General features: G+C 43.2%; 1 protein-coding gene across 9 annotated transcripts in view; it reads left to right on the top strand.

The window, feature by feature from the left end:
* LOC138164915 (nuclear factor 1 A-type) overlaps positions 1 to 14,521 on the top strand; it is a 462,063-nt gene that overhangs the window by 303,432 nt on the left and 144,110 nt on the right. For all 9 annotated transcript variants that reach the window (XM_069092877.1, XM_069092878.1, XM_069092876.1 and 6 more), the window contains exon 4: positions 10,047 to 10,121. In XM_069092877.1, coding sequence (XP_068948978.1) covers positions 10,047 to 10,121 — 75 coding nt within the window. The remainder of the gene's footprint in view (positions 1 to 10,046; positions 10,122 to 14,521) is intronic.

The raw sequence follows: 14,521 nt of genomic DNA, 5'->3' as shown, positions 1-14,521 counted from the left end.
TGTTAAGAGCTGTAAATTGAGTCCAGCAGTGCATTGAAGGGGCATTCTGGCAGGTTTGGGGAGGACTCAATCAAGAGTTAGACAAAGATGGACGTCTGTGGATGGTTTGGGGTCTCCGTGATTGGAGGGAATGCTAATCATTGATGAGATCCATGAAAGGCAGAAGCAGTGTGGCTCAGTGGATAGGGCACTGGAGTTTGGGTCAGAAAGGCCTGGGTTCCACGTCTGTACTTGGACACTCACTAACTGTGTGACTTGCTTCTTTTTGCCTCAATACCTTCATCTGTCAGTGATTAGGGCCCAAGAGCCTCCAAGGCCCCTTGTAACTCTACATCTCAGATCCTGTAATCAGCTTTGTCAGCTCTGTTTGTGTTGAGTCAGTGGATGATTGGTGCTGGCTTAATCAAATATTCTTCCTTTATTAACATTATGGGTAATAGAATGATGGGCAAAGCCTGGTAGACAGAGGTCTTTGGATTCATTCCACTCTCCATCTTTCTCTCCTTTACATCCTGATGAGGATGTTGTGGTGAATAGAGTGTTGGCCATCAGAAAACCTGGGTGGAACCACCCCTTAGATACATATTAGCTGGGCAACAGCTGGACAAGTCCCATCCCCTAAGAGGCTCAGTGTCTTCCTCTGAGTGATGGATATAATAAGTACTCGTACCATCTCCTTTCCAGAGCTGTTGGGAGAAAGGTGCCTCACAAAAGAGTTGTTCTTGGTGAATATTTCTTGACTGAATACAGAAAACCTCCAAATGGGTCTTTGAAACTGGGAGCCTGAATTGGTTAGTCTGCCTGACCCTTAACTCACTGTATATATGTGGGTCACTGCCCGCTTCATCTCTCCCACCCCTTCCCAGAGGTTGGACATAAAGAGGAATTCCTCAAAGCCTCTGTTACCTCTTGGCTATGAGCAGATGGGAAGGGTATTCCTTTATTCATTCAACAAACATTAATTGAACCTGAGGTAGTGTGCTAGGCACTGTGTGTGATACAAAGTTGGACAGCATACAGATGCTGCCCTAGATGAGCTTGTATTTGGGAGTTAGGATGAGGGATGTGTTAGAGCTTTATCTTTGGAATCCAAGGACACCACCATGATGTAGTCATTGACAGGACAGCCACTTCCCCCCTCAACCTAGTTGTTTTATCTTTAAATGGAGCAGTTTAGACCAGATGACCTCTAACGACCTTGCCAGCCTTTCATTCATGATCCTTTAATCCTTGAAGGGACAATAGACCAGGTAAATGCCAGTTCTGTGGTTTTTGAACTCTGAGATTCCCCGCTCTGCGTACAGACTCCTTTCCATACATCTCTCCCTCTGCCTCATCAGCCTGCTTTCTGTCCTCAGTATAGACTTTAATAGCTCAATCCTATTCTGTTCTCCTGCCTGTTCTGTCCTAATTTTCATCCCTTTGATGTCTTGAGCCTGTAATTAGCAATTTTGTCCTTGAATTTCCAGCTTCTCGGTTTTGCCATTCACACCAAAGTAATCACCTTAATTCCATTCCATCTTGCTCTCCCCTCCATTTCTGATTGGGCTTCAACCCAGCTTCCTGCTTGGTGAGGTTTCTCCAGATCAGCCCACCCAGACCCAGCACGTCACTCTCTGTCCATTTTTTGCCAAGCTTCAATTAAGTGTCTGTCTCACCCACTTCCATGGGTTCTATAATCGTCTCTGTACAGTTCATTCCCAAAACTATATATCCAGTCCTTATCTCTCTCCTGAGCTACAGTCTCTCATCTCCAACAATCTACTAAACGTCTCACCCTGAATATCAAATAATAGCAGCCAGCATTTATTTAAAACTCTAAAGTCTGCAAAGTGCTCATAAAATCTGCAAAGTATCTCATAATAGCCTATGAGATAAAGGCTGTTATTATTCCACTTTTCAGATAAGGAATCTGATGATGAAAGAGGTTAAGTGATTTACCCAGGGGTCAGAGGCAAGATTTGATCTCAGGTCTTGCTGACTCTTAAGTCTGGTGCCTATATGCTTCTTCTCTTCCTGACATCTTCTGTGGACATCTGGAAGTCCATACACCCAAACCAGGTGACTTGAACTCGGTGTTCGATTTCCCTTTCCTGTTTATTCTCACAAACCAGACCTTCATCTGGAATTTACTCCCTCTTCATCTCTACCTCTCAGAATCTTTCCTGTAATGTGTACCAGTTTATCAGAGTCCTTTCTAAAATGGAGTGCCCCTGTACAATGTGCAAGATAATACTACCCCTTCTATTACTCAGAACAAAACGAATAGCATTTATATAGAAGGTTTGCAAAATGCCTTACAGATGTTGTGAGGAACAAAACTGAGGCAAACAGAGTTTGAGTGATTTGCCCAGGGTGACACAGCCAGTAAATGTCTAAGGCCAAATTTGAACTCAGGTCCTCTGGAAACCAGGCCTGGTGCTCTATCCACCTTGCCACCCCACTGACCCAGAAAAAGGGACCAGGTATTTATGAGCATGCTTTAATTCAACTCTAAAGGATTTATTAAGTGTGCTTTATAAAATCCCCAAATTAAAAGCCTTTGGGGAGAGCCCAGGCCTTCCATAGCCACTAAAGCAGGATATTGCAATCATCCCCAAATAAAAAGCTATTCAAATCAGACACACAAATGACAAGTGACATTTTACAAAGATTATCTTGGATTACTACCTGCTTAGTACTTATAAGGGCCTGTCCCAACCCACCCAGTCAGGGGGGAAAACCCTAAAAACCAAAACAAAATAAATAACAAAAGTAAAAAAAATAAAAGTACAGGAAAATTCATATGTTGTCGTCAATACGGGGGGTATGAAGGCGAAAATGGAACAACCCTGCCCTCAAAGAGCTTACATTCTATTATTGAACACAACATCATAATTAAATCCTATGTGTGTGTATGTATGTATGTACATGCGTAAGACGGAGTAATTTCAGAATGGGGAAGAGAAAAGAAGGACAGTGATTACTGAGGACCAAAGAATGACCTCTCCTCGAGGGAAGCCTCGAACTGAATTTGGAGAGAAACCAGGGACTTGAAGAGACAGAGCTGAAAAGGCAATAGTGTGTGCAGACCTGAGGAGAATGGGAGATGGAAGGAGGAAGGCAGCAATCCTCAGGTCTAGGAAATGTGGAACTAAACAAAATGGGCTGGCCAGCTTTGGAGGCTCCCATGACACCCATTGGCTATGTTTGGAATCATTAGAGCTCTGCCACCTTGTCAAGGACCATGGTTTTCATTTGGCATTGCTTCTCAGCCTGGTCCTCCATTGACCATCATGGCGGGTAGCACCTTGATTTGCAGGCATCCTGAGGATCCAAACTATAATCAAAGGTAATGAATTTCTAACATCCCTGATCAGCACCCAAAACTCCACCCACCTCCCCTGTTTTAGGGATGTCTCTATCCCTATTCCACATACAGAGTCATTCCCCGGGAACAGGTTCCTATGTATAGGGAAATCAGTGAGATGATGGTCAATATTGCAAACTGTCAGGGATTGGATCCAATAGAGTACATTGACTTTTCTTTGACCATTATGAATGCTGATCACATATGTGGAAGACAGATAAGAATGTATATATTTCTATTGACAGTGGGTTTTCTTTTCTGCAATTTCATCTTTATAGGGTACCTCCAGTTTGGAAACTCCCTCCACCAATCTGTATCAGGAACCCATTTCGAATTTATCATCTCAGAGTTGCTTGTAGCCCTGAGAAGTTATTAAATGAATTTTTCAGAGTTGAACAGTTCTAAAGGTCTCTGTTTCATATCAAATTAGTCAACTCCTTTTAACATCAGACAGTAGTTCCCCATTACTTCAAGGATCAGATCAAATAAAAACTTCCCTGTCAGTTGGTCAAAAACCATGTTTTAAGAAGTTTCTTATGTGCCAGTCATTGTGTGAAAGAGAAAGTCAAAAAGCACAGTTCCTGCCCTGAGGGAGTGCCCATTCTAATAAAGGAGACAACATGAAAGTAATTGTGTAGATAAGATATAGACAGTGTAAATGAAAGGTAGTCTTAAGGGCTCTGGGGTTGAGTGGAGGGTGGGAAGGTGGAGGATGGAGAAAGGCCTCCTACTGCAGAAGGTGGGATTTGAACTATCATGAAGAAGCCCAAGAGCGGGAGGTGACAAGAAAGGGCATTCCTAGCTTTCCTTAGGAAGGGTCCTTTATTGGGGGAGGGAGGGGCTGAAGATAGAGGAAGGATACAGTAGCTTTGTGCAAATGTCATGAATCCCAACGGCAGAACTCTCTTATGACACTTATCCTCATGGGACCTTCACGTTCCCAAATCTTCTTTCTAATTGGAGTTTTGTGACATCAGTTAATATTGTGAGGATCGACAGTATTGTGGAGAATGCCTTGTTCTCCAGCTAGAGAAGGAGCACATCATTTATACATGCCACATTCACATCCACATCTATAAAACTGACTTTGTTTCATCCATGCTCTTAGAAGGAAAAAGAAGGCAGGAGGTCGGGGGGAGGGGGAGGGGGAGGGAAAAGAGAGAGAGAGGGAGAATGTGTGTGTGTGTGTGTTTTCCCCTGACCTTCGCATACCTTACAAGGTTACCAGTCTCTAGGCAAATTCAACTTTTTCCTTTCTTGCCTTTAAAAAAAAAGGTGGATAGATGTGCAGTCCCTGCCTGAAATGAGATTTCACAGCTATAGAATGGCATTTTCCATAATAACAGCTGATATCATCAAGGGTAAGGGAGGCTAGCTGCTTTTACTAAATGCTCATCAAAGTACATGACTCTTTATATTCTCACCTCTCCAGGAAAGCCCCTGCTTCTCCCTGTCCCCCACCTTCTAGTAAGTATGACTGAATCTGAGGGATTGAAATCTGTTCTCTAATTGGGGCTCTATTGAACACGACTTAAGTGAATGAACTTGGGTTTTTTTTTAAGTTATTTTAGATTAAATGAAAAAGGATCTCTCTCTCATTTTCAATCATCTACCCAAATGCTTCTGAACAGTAGGTTCAGAACTGGGGTGAGAACCAGATTATTTAGCAATCCGACTTCCCTGTACGATATACTTAACCAAAGTATGTGTTTTGCCTGTATTTCTTTGAAGCATTATTCGGAAAGCCAACTGGGTGGGCACTCGGAATATCTAATCAGCCTTCCCACTGAGAAGCTTTTTAATGCTCACCTAAGGTTGGAATTTGGAATTAGTGAAATTTTCCATTTGGGGGAGGAGAAGACAAGCCCTTCTTTGACGTGCTCTACAATCAAATAGCGCCCCTAGATCGGAGGCTTGTTTCCCAAAAAGGCATTTTTATGATTCAGCTATTGTTCCTGAGAATGAAATATTAATCCTCTCAGGTCTTCTTAGTAATCACGGTGGCCACATCTTGGCAAGTCCTGGGCCACTCCTTGGGTATCATTTTGTTTGCCGGCGTCTTCGTGTTACCGTTTGCCAGTTGGTTTCTGAATAATAAGCAGCGGGTGCAGTCCTGGTTTCCCGGCCTCTTGCAGGGGTATTGGTGTCTATAGAGCAGGGGACTTTCTTCTAGGATCCTGTGCGTATAGAAAGGAGGCCAGACTGAGGGGCTGTGCCGTATGATTAGGAAGATGTCACATCATCTCCCCACGTCTTTTTAAAGAGATTTTCTGTTGGGAGCTTTTGAAAAAAGTAATGATAATTGGGGAAAGGAGCTGGGCGTGATGTCTTTGATTTGTATAGAGAAAACTCCTCCTGGTTCAAGTCAATAGCTTCAGAGAGCTGTCGGAGAGCTCCAGCATGGTCAGTGGCTTCCCCCAGATCAAGCAATCAGTGTGGGTCAGAGCTGGGACATAAATGATAAGGACAACACTAGTTGTAGTAAGGACAGGCCGAGATTTAGGCTCCGTAAGGAGCTGACCTGCCTGCGTTCAAGACCAACTTTTGACAAAGAGTGAATTTGTGAACTTGGACAAACCACTCCTGGTGCCGTGGGCATCTCTGGCGAATTTCCATAGAAGGTGGCAGAAGGAATACACTCCACCACTGGAAACCCATTTCTAACCCATCTCAGTCCCTAAATAACAAAATAATAAAAATTAGTATGGAGCTCTAAGCTTCTTAAAGGGCTTTACAATTATTTTTTCATTTTACCCTCATCACAGCCCTGAGAGTTCGATGCTATTATCATCTTCACTTTACAGTTAAGAAAACTGAGGCAACGTTGGCCCTCTCCTCATTAGGCCCTATTGCTTCTTCCTGACATCCTATAGAAATGTTAGTTTTTATTTTTAAAAATATTTATTAAAAATTCATTAATCACACAGCTCTCAGTGGCAGGATTAAAAGGGCCTCCCCCTGCCTACAGTCTACCCTCCTCAAAAACTCAGTCTCTAGTAGGTCCACCTTAAAATAAGGAATTTCAAAGATTTAAGGCCTTCTAGGGAGGACATGCTCCTGCATGCAGGCAGTGAATGTAAACCCACATGAGCAAAAGCCAGAGATCAGCCTGGGATTTTCAGCCTTCACGATGAATTTCCTTGCTATTATGTGGCTCTATGTTCTAAGTCAAACTCTTAACATAAATTGTGGCAAGATTCCTTTGTGAGGGCCCGTGGGCTTGGTGGGGGCTGGAGCTCGCAGGGCCCCACTCGTAAGGCCCTTTTTGGCCGGGGTGCCAAAACTTAGTTTGAGAATTCTTCTTTCTCAGCTCCCCTAATCCGGTGACTGATGCCTCTGGCCCTTACTAAATATAAGTCAAATAAAACATGCACAACCTGGGTTGGTTTTTGTATGATGAGACTGATTCCGTAGCCCTACAAAATGGAATTGTTGGTTTTAAAAAAGGAAATTACCTGCTTAACTAACACACACACACACACACACACACACACAATGGATTTTCTAGACATCAAAGACATCATGCCCAGCTCCTTTCCCCAAAAAATGTGTTTCTGGGTTTTAGATGCAAAACTATTTGAAAATTTTCTTTCAGATTCCAAGAAAAGTCTCTCCTATGAAGTAGGACCATAGGGAGAGGCATCCTCAGCTGACCACAAAGACAGAAAGGCCGGTGCTAGTGCCCTGTCTCACTTGTGTTGCCTTTGTCTCTCCTTACTCAGGGCCCAGGCAACTAAGACTGTGGGTTCTAATACAAGGCACCAACCTGCAGTGGTAGAGAGAAGCTTCCTCATGTGGGATTTCCCTGGCCTAGTGAGAAATCAGAAATCCAGGCTCAGTCCTTAGAGTGAAGGCACAAACTGTATAAAAAGCAAAGAATTTTTTGTAAGGCAGATCCAGATCCATTTATAGCTTCCCCAAAACATGATAATTGCTTCTTTGTTCAGTTAGTAAATACTGATTAGTGGATGTTTTATCAATATATATTCTACTTATGTTAGTTAGACCCCTCTAGAAAGACACCAGAGTTAACTGAATAATATTGTCATTAACCAGAACTTTTTAAAAAAAAAACATGACATCATGACATACCTATTATTCAGTTGAGTTTGATAAACACTCATTAGAATGTAAAAGGTCACCTTAGAGAATAAGAACGAAGACCCTTTCACAACTCTTACTAAGCGGAAAATTCTTAACCAAACAGAGGGTTGAAAATATTGGTAGAGATTAAACAAAACAATTTCACCTTTATAAAATTTAAAAAAAACTATTGCACAAACAAAGTCAGTCAAAATTAATAAGGGAATAACATTGATCGTAAGGTAGGAAGACAATTTTTTGTCCAGTATCCCTGATAGAAGCTGGACCTCTGAGACATATAGGGAATTTATGCAAATATTTAGCACCAAAAACCATTGTCTTAGTCACCAAAGTTTATGGGCGGGGGGGGGGGCACAGTTTTCTGCAGAATTGCAAACTATCAATGATTATTTATTTAATTAATTATAATTAATCAATCAAATTATTCCATTTGGAATAATTAACAGTAATAGAAGTATGAATGAAGGTCACTCTTATGTATCACTTACATTGCTGCACATTGACAAAGGTCACAAGAGATAGGAATGGTCAGTCCTGGGGAGGCTATGGAAAGACAGACTCAGTACAATGTTGGTAGGACTGTGAATTGGTCCAACCCTCCTCAAAGTCAGTTTGGAATTATACAAAATAAATAAATAAAAATGACTAAACTCTTCATACCCTTTGGCTAATGGATCCTATTATACCTTGAAGACAAAGATGTAGTTTATCCCAAAGTATTTTTGGCAACATTTCTCTGAGTAAAGAAATGGAAGCAAAGTGGATGCCCACCAGCAGGGGAATAAGTGTGTGGGGATGGGAGGGAGGGGATGCAATGATATAGACATATAATGGAATGTAATTTGCAATGAGATACAAGGAATAGGAGTTATTAGAGAAACAAGGGAAGACTTGTTTGAATTGATACAGAGAAAGTAGGCCCCAGAGAATTATGTACATGAGTACAGCAATGTCAATAAAAAGTCATTAAAATGACGCTAAAATCTGAGTAACCTTAGAATCTGGGATAGTCTCAGAGAACAGATGATGAAACATATTCGTTCCTCTTTAGGGTAGAAAGGCAGAGGATGGGGACAGAAGGTTGTATAGACATTGTCAGCTCTGTTCACTGTGTTGAGTATTTTTGTTTATTTTTCCTTAGTTCTTTTTTTTATTTTTTGCTTTTGGTGGGGGATGGGGGGGGAAGACAGGGTTAAGTGACTTGCCTAAGGTCACACAGCTAGTTTTTTTGTGTCAAGTGTCTCGGCCAGATTTGAACTCAGGTCCTCCTGACTCCAGGGCCGGTGCTCTATTCACTGCGCCACCTACCTGCCCCTATTTTTCCTTATTTCAAAGGTGGGTTCAGTATAGAGGAAGGGGAAGCAGCTTTTTTTTCTCCTTTTTTTTCTTGTGATTTCTTTTTCTTCTCTTGTGATTTAAAGACAAAAGGCATCAACAAAATGTATTTAAAACTAATCAAGTACCAACTCTGTGTCAGCATTGATCCAGTTTTTTTTTTAAAGCTTTGGACTCAAAAGTTTGCATTATATGTGGGCATCTTTCATCAAGTTAACCCTGAAAATACCTGCTGCTTATCCTGTCTGGTAATTGTGATGTTTGTGTTTCTGAAAAAACATGAATCTTGGAAACCTCTCCTGCAGCCTTGAGTTCAAAAATGGCCATTGAAGATGATGTTCCAGGGGCATATGTGTAAACTCATGACCAAATTCCTGGGATGGGAGAGATAGATAGACTCCTACGACTTGTAGATTGGAATCCATCTTGAGTTTACCATTCAGCATCGTACAGGTTCTCCTGCCATTCAAAACTTTTCTGTTCTACAATATTCCTAACATGAAGTGAGATACTAAATAGGTGATAGGAAATGAGAAAACTCAAGGTCTAGAGAAGAGTTAAAAAAAGTTTTGGAATAATCATATTTATTTTTTCTTTAAATGAAAATTTTAAAGATTTAAGGAACTAATTGTTACTAAAAAACAAGAGTAAGTATAGTGTATATGTGGGGGAAAGGGGAAAAAAACCATGAATTTTAAAGTTGGAGAGTTTAAGCTTATTTCTTTATTTTTTTGTCAGCAGCTGCTGTTTTCTGATTCCCCCGTTCCCCCCGCCCCCAGCTCTGAAAATGAAGAACACGTCTTTAAGTCTTGTTTCGTTTGAATGAATGGGTAGATAATCTCGATCAGATGTTTCTTTAGAGAATCCTGTTTAAAACAATTATAGAACTGAGCTGTCCTACCCCCATCCCGACATACGATGCTTTCTTTCTCATTGTTAAGTCACCAGAGGTCATCCAAGGTAACCGGTTCTTGAAATGGGCCTTTGTTTCAGGTTTCCTGTTGAATTTCTTTACCATTACAAAAATCATCCTGTTGCTGCTGGGTCATGTTCACTTACCATAACCTGCAGACTTAACCACAAGACATCCTCCCTTCTGGCTGAGCCCTCCCACATAAACAATAATTCAGGCCGAGTCGGAAACAAGGTCTTGGTCATGTGTCTGATCATTGTGAAACAGCCATGGACGGTCTGGGTGTCCGGGATTGCCCACAACTCTCCTGTTTATGATGCTTTCTCTTCTTCTTTTTTTCTCTAGGACATTTGGGCTTCCAAGACAGTTTCGTCACATCAGGGGTTTTCAGTGTGACCGAGCTAGTCAGAGTGTCCCAGAGTAAGTATCTTTTCCCTTTATTTCATGCCTATGTCTGCTGCCTTTGGACTAGTTCACTACCTGTCCCCTCAAGGGTCCTCAAAAACTTTTCAAATTCACTCCAGATTCTTTGTAAGAATGCTGTCTCATTACAGCCAAGAATTTAAAGCAGGAAAAGTTAAATGCTATATTGATGGGAGTCCTGGGAAAAGAATTGAAATCCTAATTAGAGAGGCCGTGTGATATGTCGAATGACAGTTAGTAATAACAGCTAGCATTTACATATTACAAAGCACTTTACAAATATTCCCTCATTTTAGCAGCCCTGGGAGTTACGTGTTATTATCAATTCCAATTTTACTCTTGAGGAAACTGAGGCAGATAGAGGTTAAGTGACTTGCCCAGGATTACACAGGTAGTAAGTGTCTGAGGCAGGATTCAAACTCATGTCTTCCTGATCCCAAGTCTATCATTCAAGACATTGCCAGATCTAAGTCTTCATCCATGACCTTGTGTCTGTCAAGTTACTTAACCACTGGATCTTAGCCTCAGTGTTCTAATCTGTAAAACAAAAGAAGGTTGGGCCTGGTGCCTGGTAAGGTACTTTTCAGCACTAGCTCTATGATCTTGTGAGATTAATGGTCTTTCCAGTTCCCTCATTTAAAGTGGGCAGGAGGGGAAATCTGGCAGCTTTCTCCAATTCCTGAGACATTCTGCTTTGTAAAAAGATCTGGCTTTGACCTTTAAGGAATGCTAATGCCCACAGTATGAATGCCCCCTGTAGAATCGTCACCAGTCTGCCAATAGTCACTAACAACTGGGAATTGAGAGTACCTGACCGCCCCCCCCCCATACAAAGGTTCATCCATTGGACGTTGGCTGCACCATAATTCAGATAGCCCCAATGTGAGATTGGGACAAACACACACACACACACACACACACACACACACAGCCCTTCTTTTATTCCTTTTATTAGCTTTGTGTTCCCAATGCCTGGTATATCAAAGGTGCTTAATAAATACTTGATGTTTACCTTGGGGATTGCTCCCAATTGAAAGAAGAACTGTATAGTTTGGATCTGGAAATACCAGAGCCTCAGAGTGGAGAGGGAACTTGGGGAGTCCGTCCAGCCCAACCCAAACCATACCTTTATCTTGAAGATCTACAATGTGAATAGGGAAGGGGAGATGGGAGGAGCGGAGAAGAGTGTCTTATTTCTACGAACAGGAGCCCACGTTACTGTGGGAGAGCTTGAGTTGTCGGGACATCTTGCTTTTGCCTCCTTGGGATTTCCTTCCATTCTGTAAGAAAAGTGAATAAAGAGATCCATCTCCTATAATCCATCAGTCCCGCTCCTGGCCATATACTTCCCCTCCCCTCCAAGGAGGTGCAAGATAAATACAGCATGCCAGCCCTTGTTCAGCACACCATTTTGGATGCCCAAAGGAGCCAGGCAGAATGAAGATGATCCTTCTTACACCTTGATTCAGAAATTAGTCTAGGTGCTTTACTGATGGTCCTAGCAATATGCCTTTGGTTGCATTAAAAAAAAAAGCAAAAAATAGAATAAAGGAATAATGTAGAAATAGTCATATTACTATGCTAGGTATTGGGAGACAGAGTGGTGGTTTTGAAGGCTACTGAATAATTCAAGAGGAGAGGCCATGCAGTGTAATGGTTAGAGGTCTAGCTTTGATGTCAGGGCTTAGAATCCCGCCTTGGTCACTTGTCATCTTGTTACCTTGGGAAAGTCACTTTAATGTGTCTCTTCATCTGCAAAATGGAGGGGCTGTGCTAGGTGACCCTGAATCTCTCTTCCTGCTCTGGATGTACAATCCCACGAGAAAGGAAGACCTCTATTGTTCACTTGTTTACTTCCCAACTTAACATAGAATTCCTGTCTCAGCTTCACTGGCTGTATATAGGACCCGGATGCTGAAGTCTGACTTAGCTGCCCTTGACTTATCTTTGGCCCCATCGATGAGCCTTGATTCTTCCTGCTCTGGTCTCTGACTAACTCTCAGCCAGGGCCAAGATGGCGGATCTGTGGGGACTGGAGGACTAAGGAAAGCTTCGCAGAGATGACCAGGCAGGAAGGAGGGAGATGGGATACAGTTGTGTATGACAGTGATCTGAGGAGCTCAGGGGCAGCAGGGGAAGGTGGCTGAAGGAGAAATGAGGATTGCCTCTTATTCTCCTCCAGGAGTGGGAGAAGATGGGGTGCCTGGGAGCCAGGTTAAAACTAAAAGCATAACAGGATCAAAGTCTTGAGCAAGGAAGGACCTCAGAGGCTGTCGGGTCCAACTCCCTTGTTTTATAGATGAGGAAACAGAGGCCCTGAGACATTAAGGGACTTTTCCATGGTCACTGTTCTATGGCATGGAGCTCATACTTCCACATACTTAAAGTAGCAAATGTCATTGTTGCCTCCATTTCACAGATATGCTAGGCAGCAAGATATAAGGGAAAGAAGGCTGAAGATGAAGAGGCTCAGGCACACACAGTTTGTCTTGTCACCTTCAGGTTTAGGAAGTCTCTCAAGCAGCAAGGAGATTTGAACTCAGGTTCTCTGACTCCAAAGCTCTGTTTGATGCTGTTTGAGGTTTTTTTTATCACTTCTTGCTACCATAGTTTTCCTTTAAAAGAAAAAAATCTCCCAGGGCTGCTCAATCTCGAGCCTGATTAATGGGAGAAAGCTGGCAAAATAGAACAAGTTTGGTTCAAATTGTGGCAATTGTTTTTGCTTTGTTTTGTTTTGTGCTTTGGGGAAATAAGTTATGTGGTCTGACCAGGTATCAAGAATGAGGACCCTAAGTGCTCCCCCAGCATTCTCACAAGGTCAAGAAAAAGTGAGAAGGGCCCCCAGTTTGATGGGTGCATCTCCTGTAGTGAAATTGGAAGAGGGAGGGCATGGCCAAGAGACCCCAGTTTGGGCTGCCATGGTGGCCTTCTTCGAGGGAGAACTCCCAAGAGCGAGCTCACAGGTCCATTGAAATATGGCATGAGGGGTGGCTAGGTGGCACTGTGAATAGAGCACCAGCCCTGGAGTGAGGAGGACCTGAGTTCAAATTTGCCTTCATTCACTTAATGCAAAAACTAGCCATGTGACCTTGGGCAAGTCACTTAACTCCAATTGCCCTACAAAAAGCACCAAAAAAAAAAAAAGGAGAGAGAGAGAGAAAGAAATCTGGCATGAGCCAACACAGAGAGATGTCCTGGCTTCTTTGCGTTGGTTCTGGGACCCTGATGTTGCTGCTTGGACCTCATTGCCGCTCAGTTTCCTCTTTGGGTTTGTATCCTCCTGGCTTTCCAGGACTCAATTAAACCCAGCCTCTTGCTGATGATCACATGGAGACCAGTATGTGCTGTTGGCTCATCCTGGCCTTGGGCTAGGCTGAGGTCTGCAGCTCCCAGGGGGCTCCCGCCCCGCCTACCCAGAGCCCATTAAGCCAACCGCATCTAGGGATTTCCAAGAGCACCCTTTAGCTTGGGTAACATTCAGGAGTCCAGGCACCTTCCAGAAAGTGCTACCACTTAAGGAGGCTGCCATTACTGAAGTAGAGGCCGGAAATCAATCACTCCCAAGCCCCACAGACCCAGCACCTCTGCTGAGCTTCCCCGGGGAATCCTGGAGTGGTTACACTCAGCACTTGGGTGCATCTCTGAGCTCTCCGCGTGGCTCTTCCCTCCACCGATGCAAGTCCCAGACCATCCATCCTTCTTGCCCTCTGGGACGACCCACTGAGGAGCCGCCCAGTGTACTCAAGGCCTTGTGCCAGCTGACCTGTGCTTTCACTGATTGAGGAACTTCTGGATAAAGAGAGTCTCTTCTCCAGTAGAGGGTGCAGTGTTGCCTTGGGGCACTGCGAGGTTAGCCAGTCAGTCACCAAGCATTTAACCAGTCTAATGGACAAGCATTTATTAAGTGCCTGCTATGTGCTAAGCACCAAGCACACAATTTAAAAAACACTCTTCCGCTGAGCCAGATACCATCTATATGAAGAGCTTGTGATGCAAAGAAAGACAAAATCACCTCCTGTTTTCAAACAGTGTGTATTGTAATGGGGCAGCCAGCATGCAAATAGCTAGATATGGACTTGGTTAGATGACTTGCCCAAGATCATACAGCCCCATGTCTCAGGAGAAGGAAGAAGAGAAGCATTTATTAAGCCCCTACTGCGTGCCAGGCATAGCGCATCACAAATACCGTCTTACTCAATCCTCACAACAGATTGGAGAGGTGGGCCCTGTTGTCATTGACCCTTCTGCAGATGGGGATGTCAGAGGTTCCGAAATATGCCTACAGTTACCCATCTATCCACCCGTCTACCTACCCATCCATCTGTCTGCCCCAGTGCCTGTCATTCCCAAGTCTGTCGGACTTACCTGTCCATCTGTCTGTCATTCATCTGTCTGTC

This window comes from Petaurus breviceps, unplaced genomic scaffold (assembly GCF_028583685.1).
Source record: "Petaurus breviceps papuanus isolate PSGF00001 unplaced genomic scaffold, PetGlider_PUasm1.0 207, whole genome shotgun sequence".
Taxonomy (NCBI): Eukaryota; Metazoa; Chordata; class Mammalia; order Diprotodontia; family Petauridae; genus Petaurus; species Petaurus breviceps.
The sequence above is the reverse complement of the archived record's forward strand: the minus strand, read 5'-3'. Positions and strand labels throughout refer to the sequence as shown.